This window comes from Ipomoea triloba, chromosome 8 (genome assembly GCF_003576645.1).
Source record: "Ipomoea triloba cultivar NCNSP0323 chromosome 8, ASM357664v1".
Lineage (NCBI taxonomy): Eukaryota > Viridiplantae > Streptophyta > Magnoliopsida > Solanales > Convolvulaceae > Ipomoea > Ipomoea triloba.
Window position 1 is genome coordinate 9,387,517 of NC_044923.1, and position 20,943 is coordinate 9,408,459.

Consider the following 20,943-nt stretch of genomic DNA (forward strand, 5'->3'; position numbering starts at 1 on the left):
GGGGGGGGGGGGGGGGGGGGGGGGGGGGGGTTAGGCTGTAAATAACAAAGCCTGTATAGGTCACGCCAGCTTTGTAATCACTGGGACTGGGTCTTGGGTTCTGGACTGCAGAAATTGGTGGGTGGAGCATGAGATCCATTTGTACTTGAGCCTGGTAGACACCTGGACCCGATGGTATGCTCAATAGACCTAATGGGGATTACCCCCAACAAGCAATGTGATTAAGTAATACTTGAAATTCTTCATAATAAGCTCGGTGGACCAAATGGGGATTACCCAAGATGAGCAATATAATTGAAAAATACATGAAAGTTTTCATAATGGTTTTTGTCTTCTTTCTGTTTACAATTTAAGAAGACTGCATCCCATTACAAGCATAAATTTGATAGAGATGGATGTTGTGGCCTCATGCGTAATATATTTATGTGAGTTTGCATTTATATCTGTATTCCAGTCCAAGGCTTTGTTCTCTGGTATTTATTTATTTTAGCTTACTACTGTTTTTATGCTGAATTTGATCCACATCCTAAAAAGTCATTCTCAAATCATGCATCCATAGCATATAGACATCACAGTATGGTTGATAGTTTTGACTTTGGAGCATAAACATATATGAATATACTCCGTAATTATGGAGATCGTACCACATGTTTATACTAAGTAGATTCGGATTGGTGTGATGCCTGAAAGGATGCTTCACGTGCGATTTATTCGCTTGAATAGGGTCTACCAGGTCTCAAAGGTCAGAAAGTGCTCTGTTGAGGTCGGACATAGTTATAAACCGTCATATATACTATGTATACCCCAATTAGACCTCATGTACAAAACTTGAAAATGAGGTTGTCCCATTATATGCGCTCCGTATATTTCAATCAAAGCTCATCTACTGAAATTGTAAATGAGGAGCTAAATTGTATAATGACAAATAATTGAAGGACCAAAAGTGCAATATATCATGTTTTTTAAAAGAATAGGGTTTCAAGAAGGCTAATTGATGCAAGAAAAGGTAAGTTAAGCAAAGTACAAAATTTTTCGAAGGAAAACCTTACTAATTAACACGACTAACGAAGAGTATAATGTTGATGACGAAATTATAAATTTTTGGTATAATTAAAGGACCAGGTTGTCAAAGATTTTGTGGTCAAGTGACATCCTATTACATTGACAAAAAATAAACAAGAATATGCAGTAAAAAATGGCCAAAGGAAAGGGCAGGAAAAGCAAGGTGATACAAATCTTGCACTAATATTATATAGACAATTTATGCTATGATTTTTGAAGTATGTTGTGTAAGGTGATGAAAGCTAGTCGGTTGACACCAGGCCACGAGACGTGTACGAAGATAGACATCTTTTCCAATCTTTCAAAGAATTGAAAGAATATGATCCTACATTGTAGATGGCCAGATGGGTAACAACTTTGTTGTAAAAGTCTAAGGTATTAGGCAGATTGAATTGTTGTTGACTTTGGGCAAAAAGATAATTCTAATGGAGGAAGTTTTTTTTTTGTCCTGAATGTTAGGAAAAAATTAATCTATGATTGTATTTTAAATAAAAATGGCCCTAGCATGACCCCTAGCATCCATTTCCCAATTGTGTACAACGACTCAAACTCTAAGGGTCGATAGCGGTTAGCTGATTGGGTTAGTGGGTTTGACTAGTTTATAACATTAACTGATTATGGAAAGATGTTTGGTAAATTAGTTGTTAGTTTATAGCTGATTACATGTAAAATGACTTTCTCAAAAAGCTAATCGAAAAAAAAGTTTTTTGAATTTTAGCGTTTTAGAGCAATAAGCTGTTACAAAAACCTAATTAATCAAACACTTATATTTGTTGTTTAATCAAATCAAACAGCTAATAGTAGTCAAATAATTTAAAATTGACTAATAAGCTAACTATGTTACTAAACAGGGCCATAGTTAGAATGGTTCAAACAGAAACAAAAATTCGCAATTCAATTCCCAAAGGCGGCACCAGTGATAATGTTAATTAGTTTAGGTTGATAGGCCTAGTGCAAGTGTATAATTATAAGCAAAAGATAAATAGATAATATATTTTGTATGTAATTCTGAGACATAGAGTTCTATTAGAGTTAGAAGATCAGAATGCTCTCAACTACTTAGAAAGTATTAAATTAAAAATGGCTTAGATTCGCTCTTCTGTGGAGCAAGTTGGCTTCTATATATAGTATTGGGCGAAGGAACACATGCTAAAATTCTTGCTAATGAGAGGTACGTGGCGCTCACTTACAGGTCAGTCAGGTTGATACACACTATGAATTTAAATATAGAATTAAAATTTTAATAATTTAAAAATTTAATAAATTTTGATGAAATTCGAGGAAAACATAGTGTAACAAGTATATAATATATATAGTAGAAATTCATTGTTTTTATCAACCACACTACTTTTTATTTATTTATTTATTTATTCAACTTGGATACAATGGAAAAGGACCACAGAGTTGTACTGTTACAGCGAAAAAAAAAAAAAAAAAGTTTGAAGTTTCAAACAGATTGGCAAAAAGAAACATGGGCAAGGAAGTCTTGGTTTTTCTCAACCTTAAGCATGCATTCCTCTGATAATCCCACCCATGCTTCTATTCCCTTTTCATCACCAGTGTCCATAAAAATTGCCACATTCATAGCCTTTATTGCATTTGCTACCCATATGGGCTTTCCCCACCCAAAATCAACTTCATAGAAAGGGAACCTACACCAACTGCTTACTTTAAGCATTCCCACATCCTCCCTCTTCTCTTCATCCCCAAGTCTCCTAAAATACTCATCAAGCTCCCCCATGATCTTCGTGTACCCGTCTTTTGCCGTGCTGATTGATCTTTGTACCCTCTCAGTTAGCAGTTTATAGTCTATATGACATGGAAAACATTCCCTATGGTTTGTGGTGGGAGTGGAGGTTTCATTCTTTTCCTCATGTTAATTGCACTTGTCATCACATGTGTCTTAACATTGATGTTTGTTTCTTGATGGGCTTTGATAACTACTGCCCATACAAATGCTGACACGGCTTCGATCCGGGAGGGGAGGATATTGGAATTGTTTCCCCCTTTAATGGCACCCATCTTCTCCTTTATGCCCATCACTTTATCCTCATTAAACACGAATCTCCGGGACTCAATCTTGGGGGCTTGGGCTTCTAAGTTCAATGGCAGCATGGAAACATCTCTGCCATTTCCTCTGCATTCTGGGAAGATGGAAGTGCTGTCTAGCACAAACCCTTTAGTTGCCTTTTCGTCGTGGCGATTGATGCCTGCCCAAGTGTTGAGGAAAACCGCGAGCGACCAACCATATGCAATGACATGGTTGATACAAAGGCCAACCGCGGTTCCACCACAGGCAAACGTGTTGATTTGTACCGCTACAAGTACACCATCCTCGTCCAACGTTGTCTCTGGCTTCACGGGTAGAAGTTGTCTCAGGGTTTCGATCCTCGGGTGCTTGGTCACCTTTGACATGTCTTGCCCAACTTTGGCGAGGATCAAATCAACGCCTTGGTCGTTGCACATGACTGAATGTTTGGCCCCAACTCGCCCGGCTAGTTGATACATGTGGTTTAGGGTTTCCGCAAGGGATGCCCTAAGCTTATTGTATCTCTCTTCCAAGTCAAAGGTGGTGGAGTAGAAAAGGAGGACTGGGGTATAACCATGTGGAGCTAATTTATCTAAGAGGGAAAGTTTGTGATATCTATGGCTTTGGGGTGTTGAGTTGGAAGGTGTAATTCTCTCCTTGGAGACAACTGTGACTTCCATTGCTATTTTTAGAGCTTTTCTATCACAATCTTGAATTGATGCATGCTTTGATTTGTTGAATGTATGTTATATATAGATTCCTTTAGAATTTAACAAAGAAAGATTCCTTAGGCACGCAGTGGTCCATAGTTTGTCCTGGCGTATATATGCATAAAAAATTGTTACATTTATTGGATTAATAATTGACTTTCAAAAGTTTGTACCTTTTTTCTTGTGCACAAATAACTAATCAAATCCTATTTGAAGCATACTCACCAATTAAGCTTTCTTTTGGCAGAATGGTGATAGCGATGAGATTGGAACTAACGACTCACCAATCTCATATGACTTTTATTTTATCCCTCTAGTTGAAAAATATTATATTCTTCGATTTGTGTAGTGTATGTATTGCTCTTATTGCTCAAAGCGCAATTCATCCAAACGATCATATCCTTTAGAAACTGATTGATATGCCTGCATGGACAGTTCAACTGGCCAAAGAGGTAAAATTTATGACAAGAGATCAATAATCTAGTATTGACAAGACGGTATAGAGACAACCTCTCAAAATGAGGGGTTTCCTTGTGCGCACTGAACAAAAGTCTAGCTTCTGTTGATCAGTTGAGTAACCATGGTTGACACCTCGGGTGAGCGATTTCACATTTTTGTCTAAAAAAGAAAAAGATTGATCTAGTGAATCACTCCAATTATTCTTCCAAATGCACTTAAATAAATTATGTTAATTAACTTTTTATTTTAAATATATTAAATGTATGTACAGTTTGTACACTTAGTATGATATAGTGTATGTCAAATTGTCAATTAGACTCAGTTTATTAATCTCACACATTATTCTATATATATATATATATATAAAGATTCGAGCTACACTACTTGCTTATGGTTATTTACCACTTTGAGGTAGCGTTGGATTATAAAACAGCATAAAAAATGATTTTCTATAAGGACAAATAGTATTGCTTCCCCATATGGTTCTGGGATATATAAGGTCAAAAATCTCCATTGTTTACTGATATTGATTACCGGCCTTTTCCAACAAATTTATTAAGAGGAACTTTTGTAGTGTTGTGAAATGTGTTTATATAGGTTGCAATAGGTTTACTGCTTAATTGTTTTTGCTCTCGTTGTGTTGTACTCTATATGGTAGTAGTTTGCTACAACTATATTTGTATTTTTTTTTTGTATTATATCATATGTAGTCTGTTTTTCTTTTTTGAAATAAGGTTCAAATTGGCCATTGAACGTAACTTGAAAGTGCAATTAGGCCACTGAACGAAAAAAATGTGTAATTAGGCCACTAGACACTCCAAATGGATGCAATTTCACCTGATAGCAGGTTACCTTCCATTTCATCAGGTTGTATGCTTACATGGATGGTGATGTGGCATTTTAAAATAATTTTTTAATAATAAATATAAAAAATTAAAAATTAAAAAATGATTAATTTTCAAATATTATTTTTAATATTAATATTTTAATATTTGTAATTAATTTTTATTTTTAAAGTTTATTATTTAGTACATATTAAAAATAAAATTTAAAAATTAAAAAAAACATTAATTTTTATTATTACTCCCTCCGTCCCATTTTACCTGTCTTACTTTCCTTTTTAATCCGTCCCAAAATTTTGTCCACTTTCCTAAAATAAACACTACTATCTCTATATTTTTCCCAAACTACCCTTGTGGCCTTTCAAAACAATCAGAATGCTTTTTTACTTTATTGAAAAATGTGTACCTTTCTTGTGTTTTCCACATTTTACTTTTTCAAACCATTATCTCTTTCATTATGTATTCTGTAAACCCATTTCAGACTTCCTCATGCTTTTCTTTTTCAAACTTAAATCTCTGTGCTCTCATCTCCTTCAACAAAATTAGAAAATATTCATAGACACAATATATACTCCGTAGTCAATAGAGATTCGTTTAGCTACAAGAAAGGAGAATTTTTTTCATCGGTGAGGCGATGGTGCTCAGTTGCGCCACAGAGGAAATCTTGCTAAAGATCTATACAACTTCCATATCATTGATCTAGATCTATGTCCATTTCCATGGCGGATTCCTTTTTTTTTTTTTTTAAACTCCATGGCGGATTCCTATTTATCTAGTTCTGTGAAGTAGTCTATCACCATTATTTTCATTTTTCTTCAACTCCACTTTTCAAAAACTTTCCATTTCGTTTCCACACCAAAAAAAAAAAAAAACAAAGAAAGAAACTTCCCATCTTGCGTAATTTGCATTTTGAGGTTTGGCTTTTACAAAATCACAAGCAAGAAGAAACATGCTAGGATGGAAGTGGGTGGTGTTTTAGCAAGAAGGGTAAAATTGGAAAGTGATGTCCTTTTCTATTGTTTCATAAATATGCGTGCTAAAAGTAAAGTGGACAAACAAATCGGGACTGAGGGAGTAATATTTAAATTTTTTAATATTAATATTTTTAATATTATTTTTTAATATTTTTATTTAATTTTTAATTTTTCATTTTAAAGTTTATTATTATAAAAATATTTTAAAATGTCAACTCACCATCCATGTAAGCAGGCAACCTGATGAAATGGAAGGTAACCTGCTATCAGGTAAAATTGCATGCATTTTGAAGTGTTCAGTGGCCTAATTGCACATGTTTTTCGTTCAGTGACCTAAGTACACTTTCAGGTTACGTTCAGCGGCCAATTTGAACCTTATTCCTTTTTTTTTTGGTGAGCTATCATATGTAGTCTCTAATTAATTACACGTTGTACATTGCAATTATTATGTGAATATCTAAATCTAAATCTCGAATTTTTAGCTTTCCAGATCTTAACTTCTCAAAGATGACATTTCAACTATTCACAATCTTTCAAAATTAAATATCCTTAGGTTACATTTCGGATTAAGTTTACCTTCCAGTTAGTGATGTTCATCCCTTAGTGAACCTTTGGTGCATTTTTGAGTGCCCTGTGGTATATTTTTGAGTGATGCGTGGTGCATTCAACGGGGGTGTCAAACTCGTCGACGGGTTCAATAGACCTGTCAGCAGGATGTATTACATGCTAGTGTGTAGTCCATTTATAAGTGTTATGTAGTGCATTTTTAGTGTTCTGTGGTGTATTTTTTAGTGATATGTGGTGTACTAAGCTGTTGGCTGCCGTTGGATGACAATAATCGAACAGCAAAGATTAGGCCACACGACTGCATGCCAGACATTGACTGCATATGAGCGAAATTCTATATATATATGAGCATAGTTCAGGTGTAACCGCGCCACAACGTGCGGTCAATGCGGTCGCACCAATAGTTAAGCAAATATGGACCAACAATGTTAGAAAATGCACAACACAAATATGCACCATTAGGTACGCATCACCAAAAAATGCACCATTATGTAATCATAAAAGCACCACACAGTGTTCGAAAAATGCACAATTAGGTGTGGGGAGTTATGGTGAATTATTTTGGGCGTGTTGTGCATTCTTAGGTGTATTTGTGCATTTTATTGTTGTGCATTGTCCTAACACTATTGTTGCCTTTTGTTAATACTATTGGTGCATATTTCAAGTGGTCGCACTAACCGCTCGGGAGGGCGTGACCGCATTTGAGCAGACTTATATGTGTGTGTGTGTGTGTGTTTATTTTCAAATGTGAACCAATGTTATCATGTCAAGTTGTGTACCCATTATGCACCGTTGATGTTGCTTGATCTTGTGATGTATAATGATTTTGACCTAGTAAATATGCATCACTGCACCACTCCTCAGATCTTTGTCGTCCAATCTCACATCTTAACGGTGCGTAGGGGTTCACAGGTTCACATGATAGCAATGATCACACCTGAAACGAACCCTCTATATATGTGTGTGTGTGTGTAGCGGTAGGTGCATACAGTTTAAGGTGCTTAACTCTAAAACTTAAGGTGCGTTATTTTTAAAGCTTACGGTGCGTCAGTTTTAAACCTTAAGGTGCATCAGTTAACACTTAAGGTGCACATGTTGAGACTTAAGGTGCGTAAATTCTATACTTAAGGTGTGTCATTTCTGCACTTAAGGTGCGTCCTTTTCTGTTAACCGCACTCCCGCACAGGAAATTGTCTTCGCACGGATATATATATATATATGTATGTATTGTTTTGTTCGGATCGAAACCTGGCGAAGAGTTGCATGTCTACCTGTCAGCATCAAACCGGGCGATGAGTGCAGTTTTGTGTCGTATCGACCCCCAGGGAGTTTAGAGGCCCGTATAATCTTTCAATCATGCTTTGCAAGGACCAGAAGTCTAGTATTCTCGGCTAGAAAAGGTCATTTTTGCATTATACATCGCTGCGAAGAAACTCACCCCTTACTTCCAAGGGAGAACCATCTGAGTGCTCACCAATCAGCCTATTGGCACCATCCACCAGACTTCTACCTCGTCGAGACGACTGATAAAATGGGCTGAAGGTAGTTGTTCGTGGTGAGGTGGATAAGTGGTAAAACGAGGAAAAGTCCCCGAGTGTCGTGTCTCTCAAGGGTGACAAATTGGAGCGAATTAGTGTTGTCATTTAGGAGGTTAATAGGCAAGACTTACGAGAATCGCTAGGAGACATTTGGGTCATGGATTGGGGGTTGCAAAAGTGAATTTAATAGGAAAAAGGTTTAAAAGAACAAGGGGGTTGAATGCCTTAGTTAGCCTATACAATTGACCACAATAGGGGTTGTAAAAACGAGGTCCGGGAATGGTCACGGGAGTCACGGTATCAATACTAAGTGACGTCACACTTGGACTCTCAATCCTCATTCGGTTGAGGCATTTTATCGAACACCTTGCCTACCACTCCTCCCGGACCTAATCCTTTCGGATAGAGGGCGGGGATGTGGATGAGTTGGACTCGTGAGAGGCCGCTATCGCGCACACAATCACTTTCACAAATTCTACTATCTATCCCGGCCGGAAATAGAAGCAAATCACAAAGAACATCATCCACACAAGACTAAAAAGCCTACTTCATTCTCACAAGCAAATGAAAGAATTCAATCATCAATCACAATGGCTAATGTGGGGCAAACAATCCCTCTACTAATCTACTCAAACATAATCAAATCCAAGATCAAACAAAGGAAAATAACCAAAACAAATATATTAAAGTTTCAATCTTTCAAGATAAAGAGTTGAGTATTGTACCTAAGGAACCACTTGATCTACTATATCTTCTTCTTCATCTTTCTTCTTCAATCTATGGAAATTTTATCTAATCTAATCTATTCTAATCTAAGGAAAGAAAATATGGGGATTTCCCCCAAAGGGGAAGAGGCTAAAGAAAATTAGGTCAAAAAAATATGAGTTGTCCTAAAAAATCCTATCAAGCATCCTTAAATAGTCTTCGGAATTTCGCCCTAAAAATTTCTGCGTTGTGTCTCGTCCACGCGGCCACCACGCGTGGTTGTGGGCGTGGACGCTTACTGGATTTCATCCACGCATTCAACCACGCGTGTGGGCTGCGTGGACCTAAAATTTGCTTCTGTTGTCTTCTGATCTTCTAAGTTGTAGCCCTCGACGATGCGGTTCCATAGCAACTTGCCTCGCCTCATTCGGACATTCCTAGCTCCGGTTACGCCCTTTTTTACTGAGGTGTCGCCGGAATGCCCTGCGAAATTTTAGCTTCGTGCAAATTATATAGAAACGCATACAATTAGTCCCTAGACCTATATGCAATGAAATTGTCCAAATCTAACAAGTTTTTAGGCCTAATGGACATCTAATATAGCATATTTCACACCTAAATTATCCCTCAAACACGGCTACTTTTGGTACTTATCAAAGTTTCCACACTTTAATCTTGCTTGTCCTCAAGCAATTTACAATCAAACGCTAATCATTTAAGTGCCAAAAATAGCTGTGTTACTCAATCAATTAAACGGTCTATCAACTCTAGGGTGTAGCCAACGGAGTGGGTGAAATTCTCCACATTATCTACAAAGAATGGTAACCACATGCCATACACTCTAAGAATATATAAACGAAGCAAAACCCCTAAGGTCTCATTTGTACAATGCAACACACACACCCTTCATACAACCAAGCATGCAATCCAAGTTAGATTCACCTTAGATTTTACAAAGGCCTTTAAGCCGAGCCCCCTAGTGGGAACGATGTGCACACCTCAACCAATACTTTTCAACCAAACGTCAAAGCCCAACAAGTAAAATAAGTGAGGGTAGGGACATGGACCGCTCACCGTCAATGGCTTGGGAGGTCACTCTTTCTTCTCACTTCCTAGGATAACGCCATTGTGCGACCCGACTTCACATGGAGCTCCATGCTTTTTCGAAGACAGTACAATGGGTGTCCAAATCCTAGCGAAGCGACTCACCTCCGCTCTATTTTTCTCATCTCCTGGGATGATTTTATGTGGACAATCGACTCCAAGTATAGCTTTTTCTTTTCCAAAGACTATGGTTGAACACAACCCAGCGATATGGCTTTCCTCAGTTTTTATCTCTAGGATTGGCCTTTTGCCTTTTCTACTGTTTCTCCATACATCCCCTCATGCCCTTTTCTTGGGATTAAGGGATTTTTCACTTTAAGCTCACTTACAGGCTCACCTTTTGCCCCATGCCTTACCAAGATTAGTTCAATTCCGGGCTTCGCTTTCACTTATCTTTCTAAAATTAAGGGGTGCACACTCCCACTTCGAGAGATCATTGACTAAGGTCTAAGCAAAATAAGAGGTGAATATCATGCAAGTATACAAGAATTTAAAGCTCATTTGGTCTAAGCAATTGCTTGGTAAAGAAGGGGTACTTCCCATGGATATTCAAAGAGAAAAAATTTTTATTTTTGGCATATGATTAACATTCTCCCTAGATAATGTGAACAATGACACACTCTCCAGATATCAAACACACCCATAAGACAAGACCAATAAATCAATCAAGCAAACAAGACAATTTAAGCACAACGTGCATCCTTTCCACACTTTAAAACAAGCATCATCCTCGATGTTGCCTTGAGGATCAAGTGGAACAAAGGAGCATGGTCATTCAAAATCAATCAAACCCTTTCCACACTTTAGAAGTATTTTCGGGGGTGTGGGGTATCAACAACATAGCATTTTGTGGGTGCAAAATAGTATGTGCTTATCAAGTATACAAGGAACATGTACAACAACTCAATTTCCACACTTTAGAATTGAAAAATGAGGCATGAAAAGGTAGAAGGGATAAGAGGTTTACAACCAAGTAAGCATCCCTTCATTTCCACACTTTAAGCTTCCAACATCTCTTTTGCCTTCGTTCTCCAAGCTACATGAAACAATGTTAGTGCAAGAAGACAACCAATTGACGTGCAATGCTTGACAGAAGTCCTTTTATTCATAATGAAAGCATAAATCCTAAAACAAGGTAAGTAATTAAAACAAAAGTAACAAGAAAGATATGTAAATCTAGATAGGGGATGATTCTTGACACATCCAAACCTTGGAGACTCATAAAAATTGGATGAAAAAGAACACGATGCTCAACAAATTGTCAGGACCTGTCCACGTCGCGTGTATGTCCACGTGGATCAGCACTGGAAAGGTTTCACGTTGTCACCACACGTGTGGGGCAACGTGGACAACAATGCTGATCACTTTCTTTGTCTCCCGGCTTTTGCCTTCCACTTTTGATCCGGTTTAGCTCAATTCGTAATGGCTTAGCACCAAAATCACCTGCAATGTTAGCTCAAACAAGGCTATTCTAAAAAGAAAATTGCTAATAAATGAAGGAAAAGAAAAAGTAAACAAGAAATAAAGTTCTAACATCTAAGGATAACGTTGGGAATACCTCCCAAGTGTGCCACGTTTAACGTCTCTGGCTAGACGTGGTGTGCTCTATCCTTCGAAACACACCAATTTCGGGACCTTACCAAGTGTCCCATGTACCTTTGCTTCAAGGAATGCCCCAAGATGTTGGACATCCTTGAATTCCCAACCAAATAAGGGAAGAACAATATGCATTAATGAAAGAATTTTAGACTCAAACACCCTCCTTAATTCCTCTATGATGGTGTGAATTTTCCTTATTCCCCATTCTCTCTTCCACCCCAAAACATCTTTTCATTTTTAGCATAGGGTTGATACCATATCACCTCACTCCCATTTTCAATTTCAAACTTAGCAAAGTCTCCCCACTCAACTTTCTCAATTAAATCAAACGTGAAAATCTCTCTGTATTCCACCATCTCTTCCTTACATTCACTCATCTCATTTCCCCATTCAATTGGACTCAACGGTTCACCCTCATCCTCACATGAGTAAAATGAAACATTATCCCCCTCACTCATCAACTCATTTTCATTTAAGTCAAAGGATTCATCTTCCAAAAATTTAAAACAATCATATTCATCTTTAAACAACAGAGAATCCTTACAATTATCAATCAATATATCACAAGTTTCTACGGAATCATCCTCCCGAAAATTAAAGCAAGCATAATCACAAGTAGTAGAAACATCAATGCAAAGGGAGTCCTCCTCACAAGAAACACAATTATCATTAACAAATGAATCAACACTCCCACACTTACTGATCTTTTTCGCTGTCGCATTTTGAAGGTTCTTAAATTAACTCCATTTTCTCATCATCATCCAGGTCTGTGAGTCTCTGCTAGCTTCTTCTCTCACTCACCATTTTATGATTTTCACACTTCAACTCTGCTCTTAGCTTTTCTTCATTTGAATTCTCAGTTACTATCCTTGGTGGGTTTCATTTGTTGGTCAATTTTCATGTAAGAAATCACATTGACACCAGCTTAGCTTTTTTCTCTGCTTTACACCCAGCCAGATTCTCTTTTTAAATTTTTTTTAAAGTTTTTGGTTTGTCTGCAATGAGCAATCACATTCTTCAGCCCCTTTTTAGCATTTAAAAAATTTTTGGTTTTAGTTTCTGAGGTAAGAAGCATTGGCATTATGAGATATAATAAGTAGAAGCTAAGATATCAATGAAAGCCACATTATTTCCCCCATCAACAACCACTTCTTTTAAAAGGAAAACAGTTATCAGCTTTGAATGCTCTAAGCTAATCCCAAATTTTGGTAAATCTAATGTGACAGACAAAAAAGATGGCTTCTTTGGGTGTGAGATAGTGAAATTCTGATCATATCAAGCATTTAAAGTATTTCCTTTTCTTAATTTTTCTGCATTTCTTTCCAGTTTCTTTTTCTTTTCCCTCCCAAAATCTCACTGTACAAGTGTCCATCTTTCAGAACTATCATAAAGTTCACCTTTTTACCACTTTTTCTTTTTCACTTTCTGAGCTTTAATAATGGTAAAAAGATTTTGAACAGTTTTTGAGTCTCTATAGAGCAGAAAATGGGAAACTCAGATCCTTATTTTATTCTTGTTTTCAATATTTAATACCAATCTCTGAGTCAACTCGGATCCCTAATGTTGAGTAACCCAGTTGGGACCACTGTTCTTAATTTGTGGGATCTTGAAATCTAACTCGATTTAGGTTTTGGGTTGTCTTAATCTTTTATTATTATTAAGCTTAAATTGTCCCACTTAGAAAATACATTTTCAAGAATATTATATGATATCTTACTTTAAGCTTAATGGTTTAATAAGTTTATAGCTTGCAACTTAATTTTCTTGTGAAAGGGTATTTGCAGGAATCTGTTATTCACGAGGAGGGATGACTATCCTGAGAAGCAGACTGGCCTGTTGTACAAGAGAAAGAGAGATAAGTTTTGACTTTGATGAACAAAAGAGTAAGCTTTCTAAAAAAGTGTTATATTTTTTTTTTCTTTTATTTTTGGGTGTGTATAGTGAAATCTCCTTAAGTTACTCCATAATCTGCAGTGGTTTCATTGTTAAGTATGTTGTGGTGATATATGGTGTGCATTTGTACTGGGACTAATTCACTTTGAGTGCATTGTTTATGCATGCTTGTTTGTCTGTAGTAAGAACCACCAGCACATGGATTAGCTGTAAGCCTGTAATGCAGTAGATAAAATGTGAGGGTGTACAGGCCTGGTCTATGTTAGAATGTGATTTAAACTGATCTGGTTCCCAAGAATGATTGAACCCTGCCCTGAGGGCCCCGCCACTCCTGCCTTGTAGTCTTGTTAAATCATGATAAAACTTAGCTCCTTTAAGGACCCTAATAGGAGCAAATTCAGCCAATTTAGTCAGATTGTTGACTTAATCATAAAGTTACAAGTTCAACTCCAGCTAGAGTGGCCTATCGGCTTCTTGGTTTGAACCAGTCAGCTAGGATAACCTAGGCTAGTTTACCTCGCTGTAGTCCTTTGGTGGCTAGAGTTACAAGACAAGGTTTACATGGTACACACCTTTAGATAGATAGTGGCTGTTGGTTTCCCTTGTCACTCACTTTATTAAAAAAAAATGCGTTGGACTCTAATCTCAAGAGTTTTGCCACCTTGCCTTATGACAGAGGAGGTAAATTTGGGGACTCCACCAACTACTCTCTGTCCTGGAGTCTTGGTAGAGGAGGTAAATAGCGGGGTTAAATTTATATGTTTCCTGACCTGAGGATGAGGGTGTGTCCATACCCCAAAATTGCAGAAAAGTTTGATAGCAAATTGAATTTAATGTTCTGACTTGACTACTCACCACAACCCTTTTTTTTTTTTTTTAAATAACCATGCCGTATTTGATCTGTTCACATTTATTTGTCAATGGAGGCAACAATGTACATGTCAACATCTACCCCATTGTCCATGAGCTTTTATTTCATGTCTGGCAGATCCCGAAAACTACTAGGTGATATGATTCAATATTTCCTAATGTGAAAGGTAAAGTGGAGTGGCAATCTCTACTTCCCCCGAGCAACTTAGCGAAATCCTGATGTTGTGGGCACAAGAATCAATAATTGGCTGTTGGAATATTTTAAAATTAGTTTTATTAATTAATTAGGATGATTATTTTATAATTATTTTAGATTTAGTTTGTTAGAATTATATTAAATTTTATGTTTATCCTAGTTTGTTAGTTAGGATTATTTTATCATATTCTAAATAATTATCTCAATCATGTGGTTGTAATCTGCTTGTTAATGACTATTTAAGGCCATTGCAGGCCAAATGGAATATACAGTAGAGAATTTTTGAGATAGAAAACTAAGTGTTTTCTGGAACTCAGAATGAGTTCGGCCGTGATGAGTGGATCATGGCAAACTTGATTTATCAAGGAAATTACCATCCTTGTGGCGTCATCCCCGGTTTTTATCGTTCTACAGCCGAACGTGGCAAACCGTTATACATCAAAACCCAAAAACAACCCTTTACCCAACCTAAATTAAACCTTCCAAATCAAACTCACCCAACCGAATAAACCATTTTAAAATCCTTTTTAAATTAGAGTGTGAAGAGAAGATCGGGCTAACTAGATTCGCATCACCTGATCTTAGTACATGGCTCGTTCTTGATCACTGTCGTTGCAAGTGAAAATGTGAATCCACTTGTTTTCTGGATCTAGCTTAAAGAAATGTCCAGAAAACGATATTTAGGCCAGTAATACAATAGATACAAGTTTAACTTCCAGTCTTATGTGCCTGCTTTCTTCTCGTTTTTCTGACTTTATGAGCAAGATGTCGATAGAATCTTGATATGTTAGGCAACTAGAAAAGTCTATAGATCTAACAATAACCAAATACAAAGAAACAATCTGTTGAAACTGGGAGTGTAAATGATTCCTTTTCCTACATGGTGAAGAATCTTTGGTGGGACCCAGAAGCTGTAAGGCATTTTCAGGCCTGCAAAGCTGTATGTATATGCAGTGCAATAAGTTGAAATCTACTTCTGGGGGTGGAATTATGGAAATTAGTTGTTTTTGTTAAGCTAAGCTATAAGTTAATTAGTAACATAATAATGTGATTATGGCTTAGTTGAGTGACGATGGAAATCTGCATCCATTATGCGAGGGTGTGTACTGGGTAAACCCCGCCTTGTGATCTTAGTTGGGTTTTGCATGGATTTTGTGAGTTGATAAATATGGTGGACCTCCCTATAGTATTTTCTGTATTAAAAGCACCAGCACTATTCCATGACAGCATTGAATAGCTACTGGGGCCTGAGAATTTACTGTCTTTGGGACTCATATTTTGAAATGCTTTCATTTCCTGTTTAGATATATCTATTGTGCAGAATCCTCGTGTGGTTGGCTTATTTCCCGCCTTCTCGTTCCTTTATGTACCGAGTACAGCCTCCTTGAATTGTAACGTGTTTGACATTGACTACTCATATTGAATTGGTTCAAATTTGGGTGTGTTTGGTTCGCACATGGGAATCGAAATCGGAATCGGTATGGGTATCAAATACTTGGTAAGGGTAATGGATTTTGGTGAAAATATTTTGCATGTTTGGTAGTATGGTGAAATGGGAATGATTATTAATTGTTGGGGAAGAAAGGAGGAAGGAAAATGAAACCCTTATTTCATTAGGGTATGGGTTTTCCAATTAATGGGATATTCCAAACCCATAGTAGTATTCTAAAAACCTATCAACCAAACAATAACAATCACTTTGATACACATACCTTATGCTTAAACCCACCAACCAAACACACCCTAAGTTTTCACTTTTACTTCAATATGTGCTTTGATGGTGTGGTGAATAATTGAACATCTTTCTAGTTTTGTGTTTGGGCGAGATTTGTAATAGGGTGCATAGTTGGTAAAGTAAAAAACTTTGAAGCTTTGACCAATTGTATTCCCTAGGATAAGACTAATTCTATCAAGTCTCGATTAGGTCCCATTCAGGAGGAGACTCTTTTAAGGTACTTTGGTTGTTTTAGTATGCTTGGTGCTATGGGGTTTTTGAGTAACACTTTTGACAGAAAGATTTTCATTGTGAATGCAACATGAATCCATTTGTAATGCTTAGCAGACAGACCATTATAATGACATATTTATTTAATGTAACATGTGGTTATAAATGATGTTTTCAGTTACAACTTATGATGGGCTTGAGAGCTGCATCAAGCAAAGCCAGTCGTATGACGACAATGAAAGATCCACCAGCAGATGCGACAAAAGCGCTACAGACTCCTTGTTCGATGATGATTCGAGCAGCACTTCTAGCAACACTGCTTTCATGTCGCTCTCCTCCCAGAGGACGACAGTGAAGAAGGACAGCCATGGACCTGAAACGTGGGAATTCTCCGCGAGCCCGAGCCCTCAACATTTCTGTGTCAAGGAGAAGGCGGCTTCACAGAGCTTTGAGCATTCAGATATGGAAGCCATGAAAGTGAAATTCTCAAAGTTGTTGCTTGGGGAGGACATGACAGGAGGCAGCAATGGGCTTTCAACTGCACTCACATTGTCAAATGCCATATCAAGTCTTTCAGGTAGCCTAGCCTTCCGGTAGACTGTAAATTATTGCATGGACCATGGTCCACACAGCTGTGTGGACCACAAATAAAAAGTACATTATTTTTGTAACCTTCAATACAAAAATAATGTACGTTATGTACAAAAATAATGTACTTTTAGTATATTAAAAATGTACTTTTTATTTATGGTCCACACAGCTGTGGACCATGGTCCATGAAATAATGATTGCCTATAGACTAAAGACCAAAACTCTCGGGCAAAAACCCAACAATAGTTTGGGACAGTTGGTAAACGAGCTACTAATGTAACTGTAAAGCCAGAGAATCGATTCTTTGTGTCTATAGAACATGTTAAAGAGCTCTTCTAGGGGAGGGGGGGGGGGGGGGGATTTAGGAAGCCATCTTTTCATTCTTAACATGTGACTAAAAATTTCGACAGCATCTGTTTTTGGTGAGCTGTGGAAATTGGAACCACTTTCAGAGGAGAAGAAGAGGAAATGGCAACAAGAAATGGAGTGGTTTCTATCCCCTACCAACTATATGGTCGAGTTGGTTCCCGCTACACAGAATGGCAATAACGGCTCCACTTTTGAGGTATTCCCGACTTATAATCTATCAATAGATCATCACACGAAATGAAGCAACACTAAGTTTCTAACGAAATAGTGGAGCAGATAATGACACTAAAAGCTCACCCCGACATTCAGATGAATCTGCCAGCTCTTCAGAAATTGGATACTATGCTTATTGTAAGTGGTCTCTTTAATAGTATATAAAAACAGATATGACTATTTTACCTTGTCCTGACCAAATTGACAACAGTTTTACCTCGTATCCTTGACTGATAGGAAACCCTGGATTCAATGACTGGGCTGTGTGATGCTGAAAGAAAGAAACTGATGGATTGCGGTAAATTGGTGAATCAAATGTTCAAAGCCGCTAAAGCTATCAATGAAAACGTCTTGCACGAAATGCCTGTTCCAGTGCTCATCAAGGACGCGCTTCCTAAGGCAAGTAACCTCTGCTCGACTTCACCTGGCATTTATTGTAGCTTCTTGGCTAACTTGTTGCTTTCGTTACTATAGTCTGCTAAGGTGAACCTCGGGGAGGATCTTTACAAGGTTTTGAGTGTGGAATCGGCTTCATTTGATGACATGATTGATGCTCTGAACCTGAGATCCGAGCACAGCGCCCTGGAGACCATAAACAGATTGGAAGCAGCGGTTCTCGTGTGGAAATAAAAAATAGCTGAACAAGCAGAAGACAAGTCTCCTATTCTAACGTCTTGGTCTTTCATTAAAGATCCAACATTTGAGCTCGATAGAATTGATCTTTCGTCAAGTTTATAATATTGAGTTCTACTGACTTTCTCAACCTACTGAAGCACAAAGAGTCAACAGATGCCTCCACTGAGGCTCGAATCCACTCCCTTCCATATGGAAGTGTACACCAGCTGCGGCTTGACCACANGGGGGGGGGGGGGGGGGGGGGGGGGGGGGGGGGGGGGGGGGGGGGGGGGGGGGGGGGGGGGGGGGGGGGGGGGGGGGGGGGGGGGTGGGGGGGGGGGGGGGGGGGGGGAGGGATTGGAAGCCATCTTTTTCATTCTTAACATGTGACTAAAAATTTCGACAGCATCTGTTTTTGGTGAGCTGTGGAAATTGGAACCACTTTCAGAGGAGAAGAAGAGGAAATGGCAACAAGAAATGGAGTGGTTTCTATCCCCTACCAACTATATGGTCGAGTTGGTTCCCGCTACACAGAATGGCAATAACGGCTCCACTTTTGAGGTATTCCCGACTTATAATCTATCAATAGATCATCACACGAAATGAAGCAACACTAAGTTTCTAACGAAATAGTGGAGCAGATAATGACACTAAAAGCTCACCCCGACATTCAGATGAATCTGCCAGCTCTTCAGAAATTGGATACTATGCTTATTGTAAGTGGTCTCTTTAATAGTATATAAAAACAGATATGACTATTTTACCTTGTCCTGACCAAATTGACAACAGTTTTACCTCGTATCCTTGACTGATAGGAAACCCTGGATTCAATGACTGGGCTGTGTGATGCTGAAAGAAAGAAACTGATGGATTGCGGTAAATTGGTGAATCAAATGTTCAAAGCCGCTAAAGCTATCAATGAAAACGTCTTGCACGAAATGCCTGTTCCAGTGCTCATCAAGGACGCGCTTCCTAAGGCAAGTAACCTCTGCTCGACTTCACCTGGCATTTATTGTAGCTTCTTGGCTAACTTGTTGCTTTCGTTACTATAGTCTGCTAAGGTGAACCTCGGGGAGGATCTTTACAAGGTTTTGAGTGTGGAATCGGCTTCATTTGATGACATGATTGATGCTCTGAACCTGAGATCCGAGCACAGCGCCCTGGAGACCATAAACAGATTGGAAGCAGCGGTTCTCGTGTGGAAATAAAAAATAGCTGAACAAGCAGAAGACAAGTCTCCTATTCTAACGTCTTGGTCTTTCATTAAAGATCCAACATTTGAGCTCGATAGAATTGATCTTTCGTCAAGTTTATAATATTGAGTTCTACTGACTTTCTCAACCTACTGAAGCACAAAGAGTCAACAGATGCCTCCACTGAGGCTCGAATCCACTCCCTTCCATATGGAAGTGTACACCAGCTGCGGCTTGACCACAAGGTCTTTGGCACTGACTCTTTACTTATTTCCTTAGGATATCGGGCATGCAGTACTAGAAGCATACTCTCGGGTTCTTGGGAACCTGGCATTTACCATACTTACCAGAATCGGAGAAATTTTGCAAGAGGACATTTTGAGCAATCCAAATTCCCCAGCAGCAGCAGCATGCCATATTCCCGGGTTAAGAATCCCGGGGAGTCCTGCGCCTAGTAGTCATCGTGTCAGGCACTCACTCATTGATCAGATGAACAAAGCTGATGGGCGTGATTCTTTCTCTTGTCGCACCAATGCATCTGATTTGGATCTCGATTCAGCGAGTTCAATGAGAGGTTTGATCACTGCAACACCAAGTAGAAGGCGCAGGTGGTGTCTCAGCAGAAGTAAGTCGCCTGAAAATTCACCATAGTGCGGTCTGATAGTTGTAATGTAGATAATAGCATCACCATTCCATACAACAATACTAGGCATAGGCTGACCTTTTATCGACAATTGCTTCGAACAAAATGTCATAATCCGAAATGGCAGTTTGTATTGTTGGCAGGGCAGGATGAAGCGTATAAAGGCTGCATGTATTTAATCGGTTTTGATGAATGCTTAAAAGTTGGTCTTCTGGCAAACTATTTCTATTGATCAAATGATCTACCTTTCTCCCAAATAACATAGAAATTTTACAGTATATACTATATACAAGATTTTACATAGGAGCATATTCCCCGATTAATGTGATCTACCTGAAGCAGTCTGAACAGTTAAATACTCCCTCTATCCCATTTTGTATGCCCTATTTACTATTCATTGGTCAAACCAACTCTTCTTTATTGCTTATTTTCTCTAGTAATTTTTCATTATTTTTAAATTTAATTTTTTGTGTTTAATAGTACTTTTTTAATGTAGTTTCTAAATATATAAATTTTATATATTAATGTTAAATTTAATATTATGAAAAATTGGATTAAAAATAACTTCAGTCAAGCCTCATTAAACGAATCAGACATCCAAAATGGGACGGAGATAGTACATTGGAGATGTTTCGACAACCGGCAGTAACTGACCAACTACAGGACTCAGCAAGTAAAATAAGCGAGGTGAGGTGAAGCCAACTTGATGAATAATAAGAACCTAACAAATGCATAATCCATCTTAGCCTAAGGGGGAAATAAAGGACTGACCAGTGAAGCTCTGTTGGAAACATGTAGGTCACCCTAAAAAACCAATCTAATGGAA

The 20,943-nt window shown here is 38.1% G+C and overlaps 1 protein-coding gene and 1 pseudogene across 1 annotated transcript; one reads left to right on the top strand and one right to left on the bottom strand.

Annotated features, from left to right (window-relative positions):
* Positions 1 to 2,509: 2,509 nt before the first annotated feature.
* LOC116026913 (stemmadenine O-acetyltransferase-like) lies at positions 2,510 to 3,784 on the bottom strand. The gene is made up of 2 exons (XM_031268342.1): positions 3,016 to 3,784; positions 2,510 to 2,926 (listed from the first exon to the last, which is right to left on the bottom strand). Exons 1-2 carry the CDS (start codon positions 3,769 to 3,771, stop codon positions 2,510 to 2,512), a joined length of 1,173 nt encoding a protein of 390 aa, XP_031124202.1. The 5' UTR covers positions 3,772 to 3,784.
* An 8,660-nt stretch (positions 3,785 to 12,444) lies between these two features.
* LOC116026914 lies at positions 12,445 to 20,273 on the top strand (annotated as a pseudogene).
* The last annotated feature ends 670 nt before the right edge of the window (positions 20,274 to 20,943 follow it).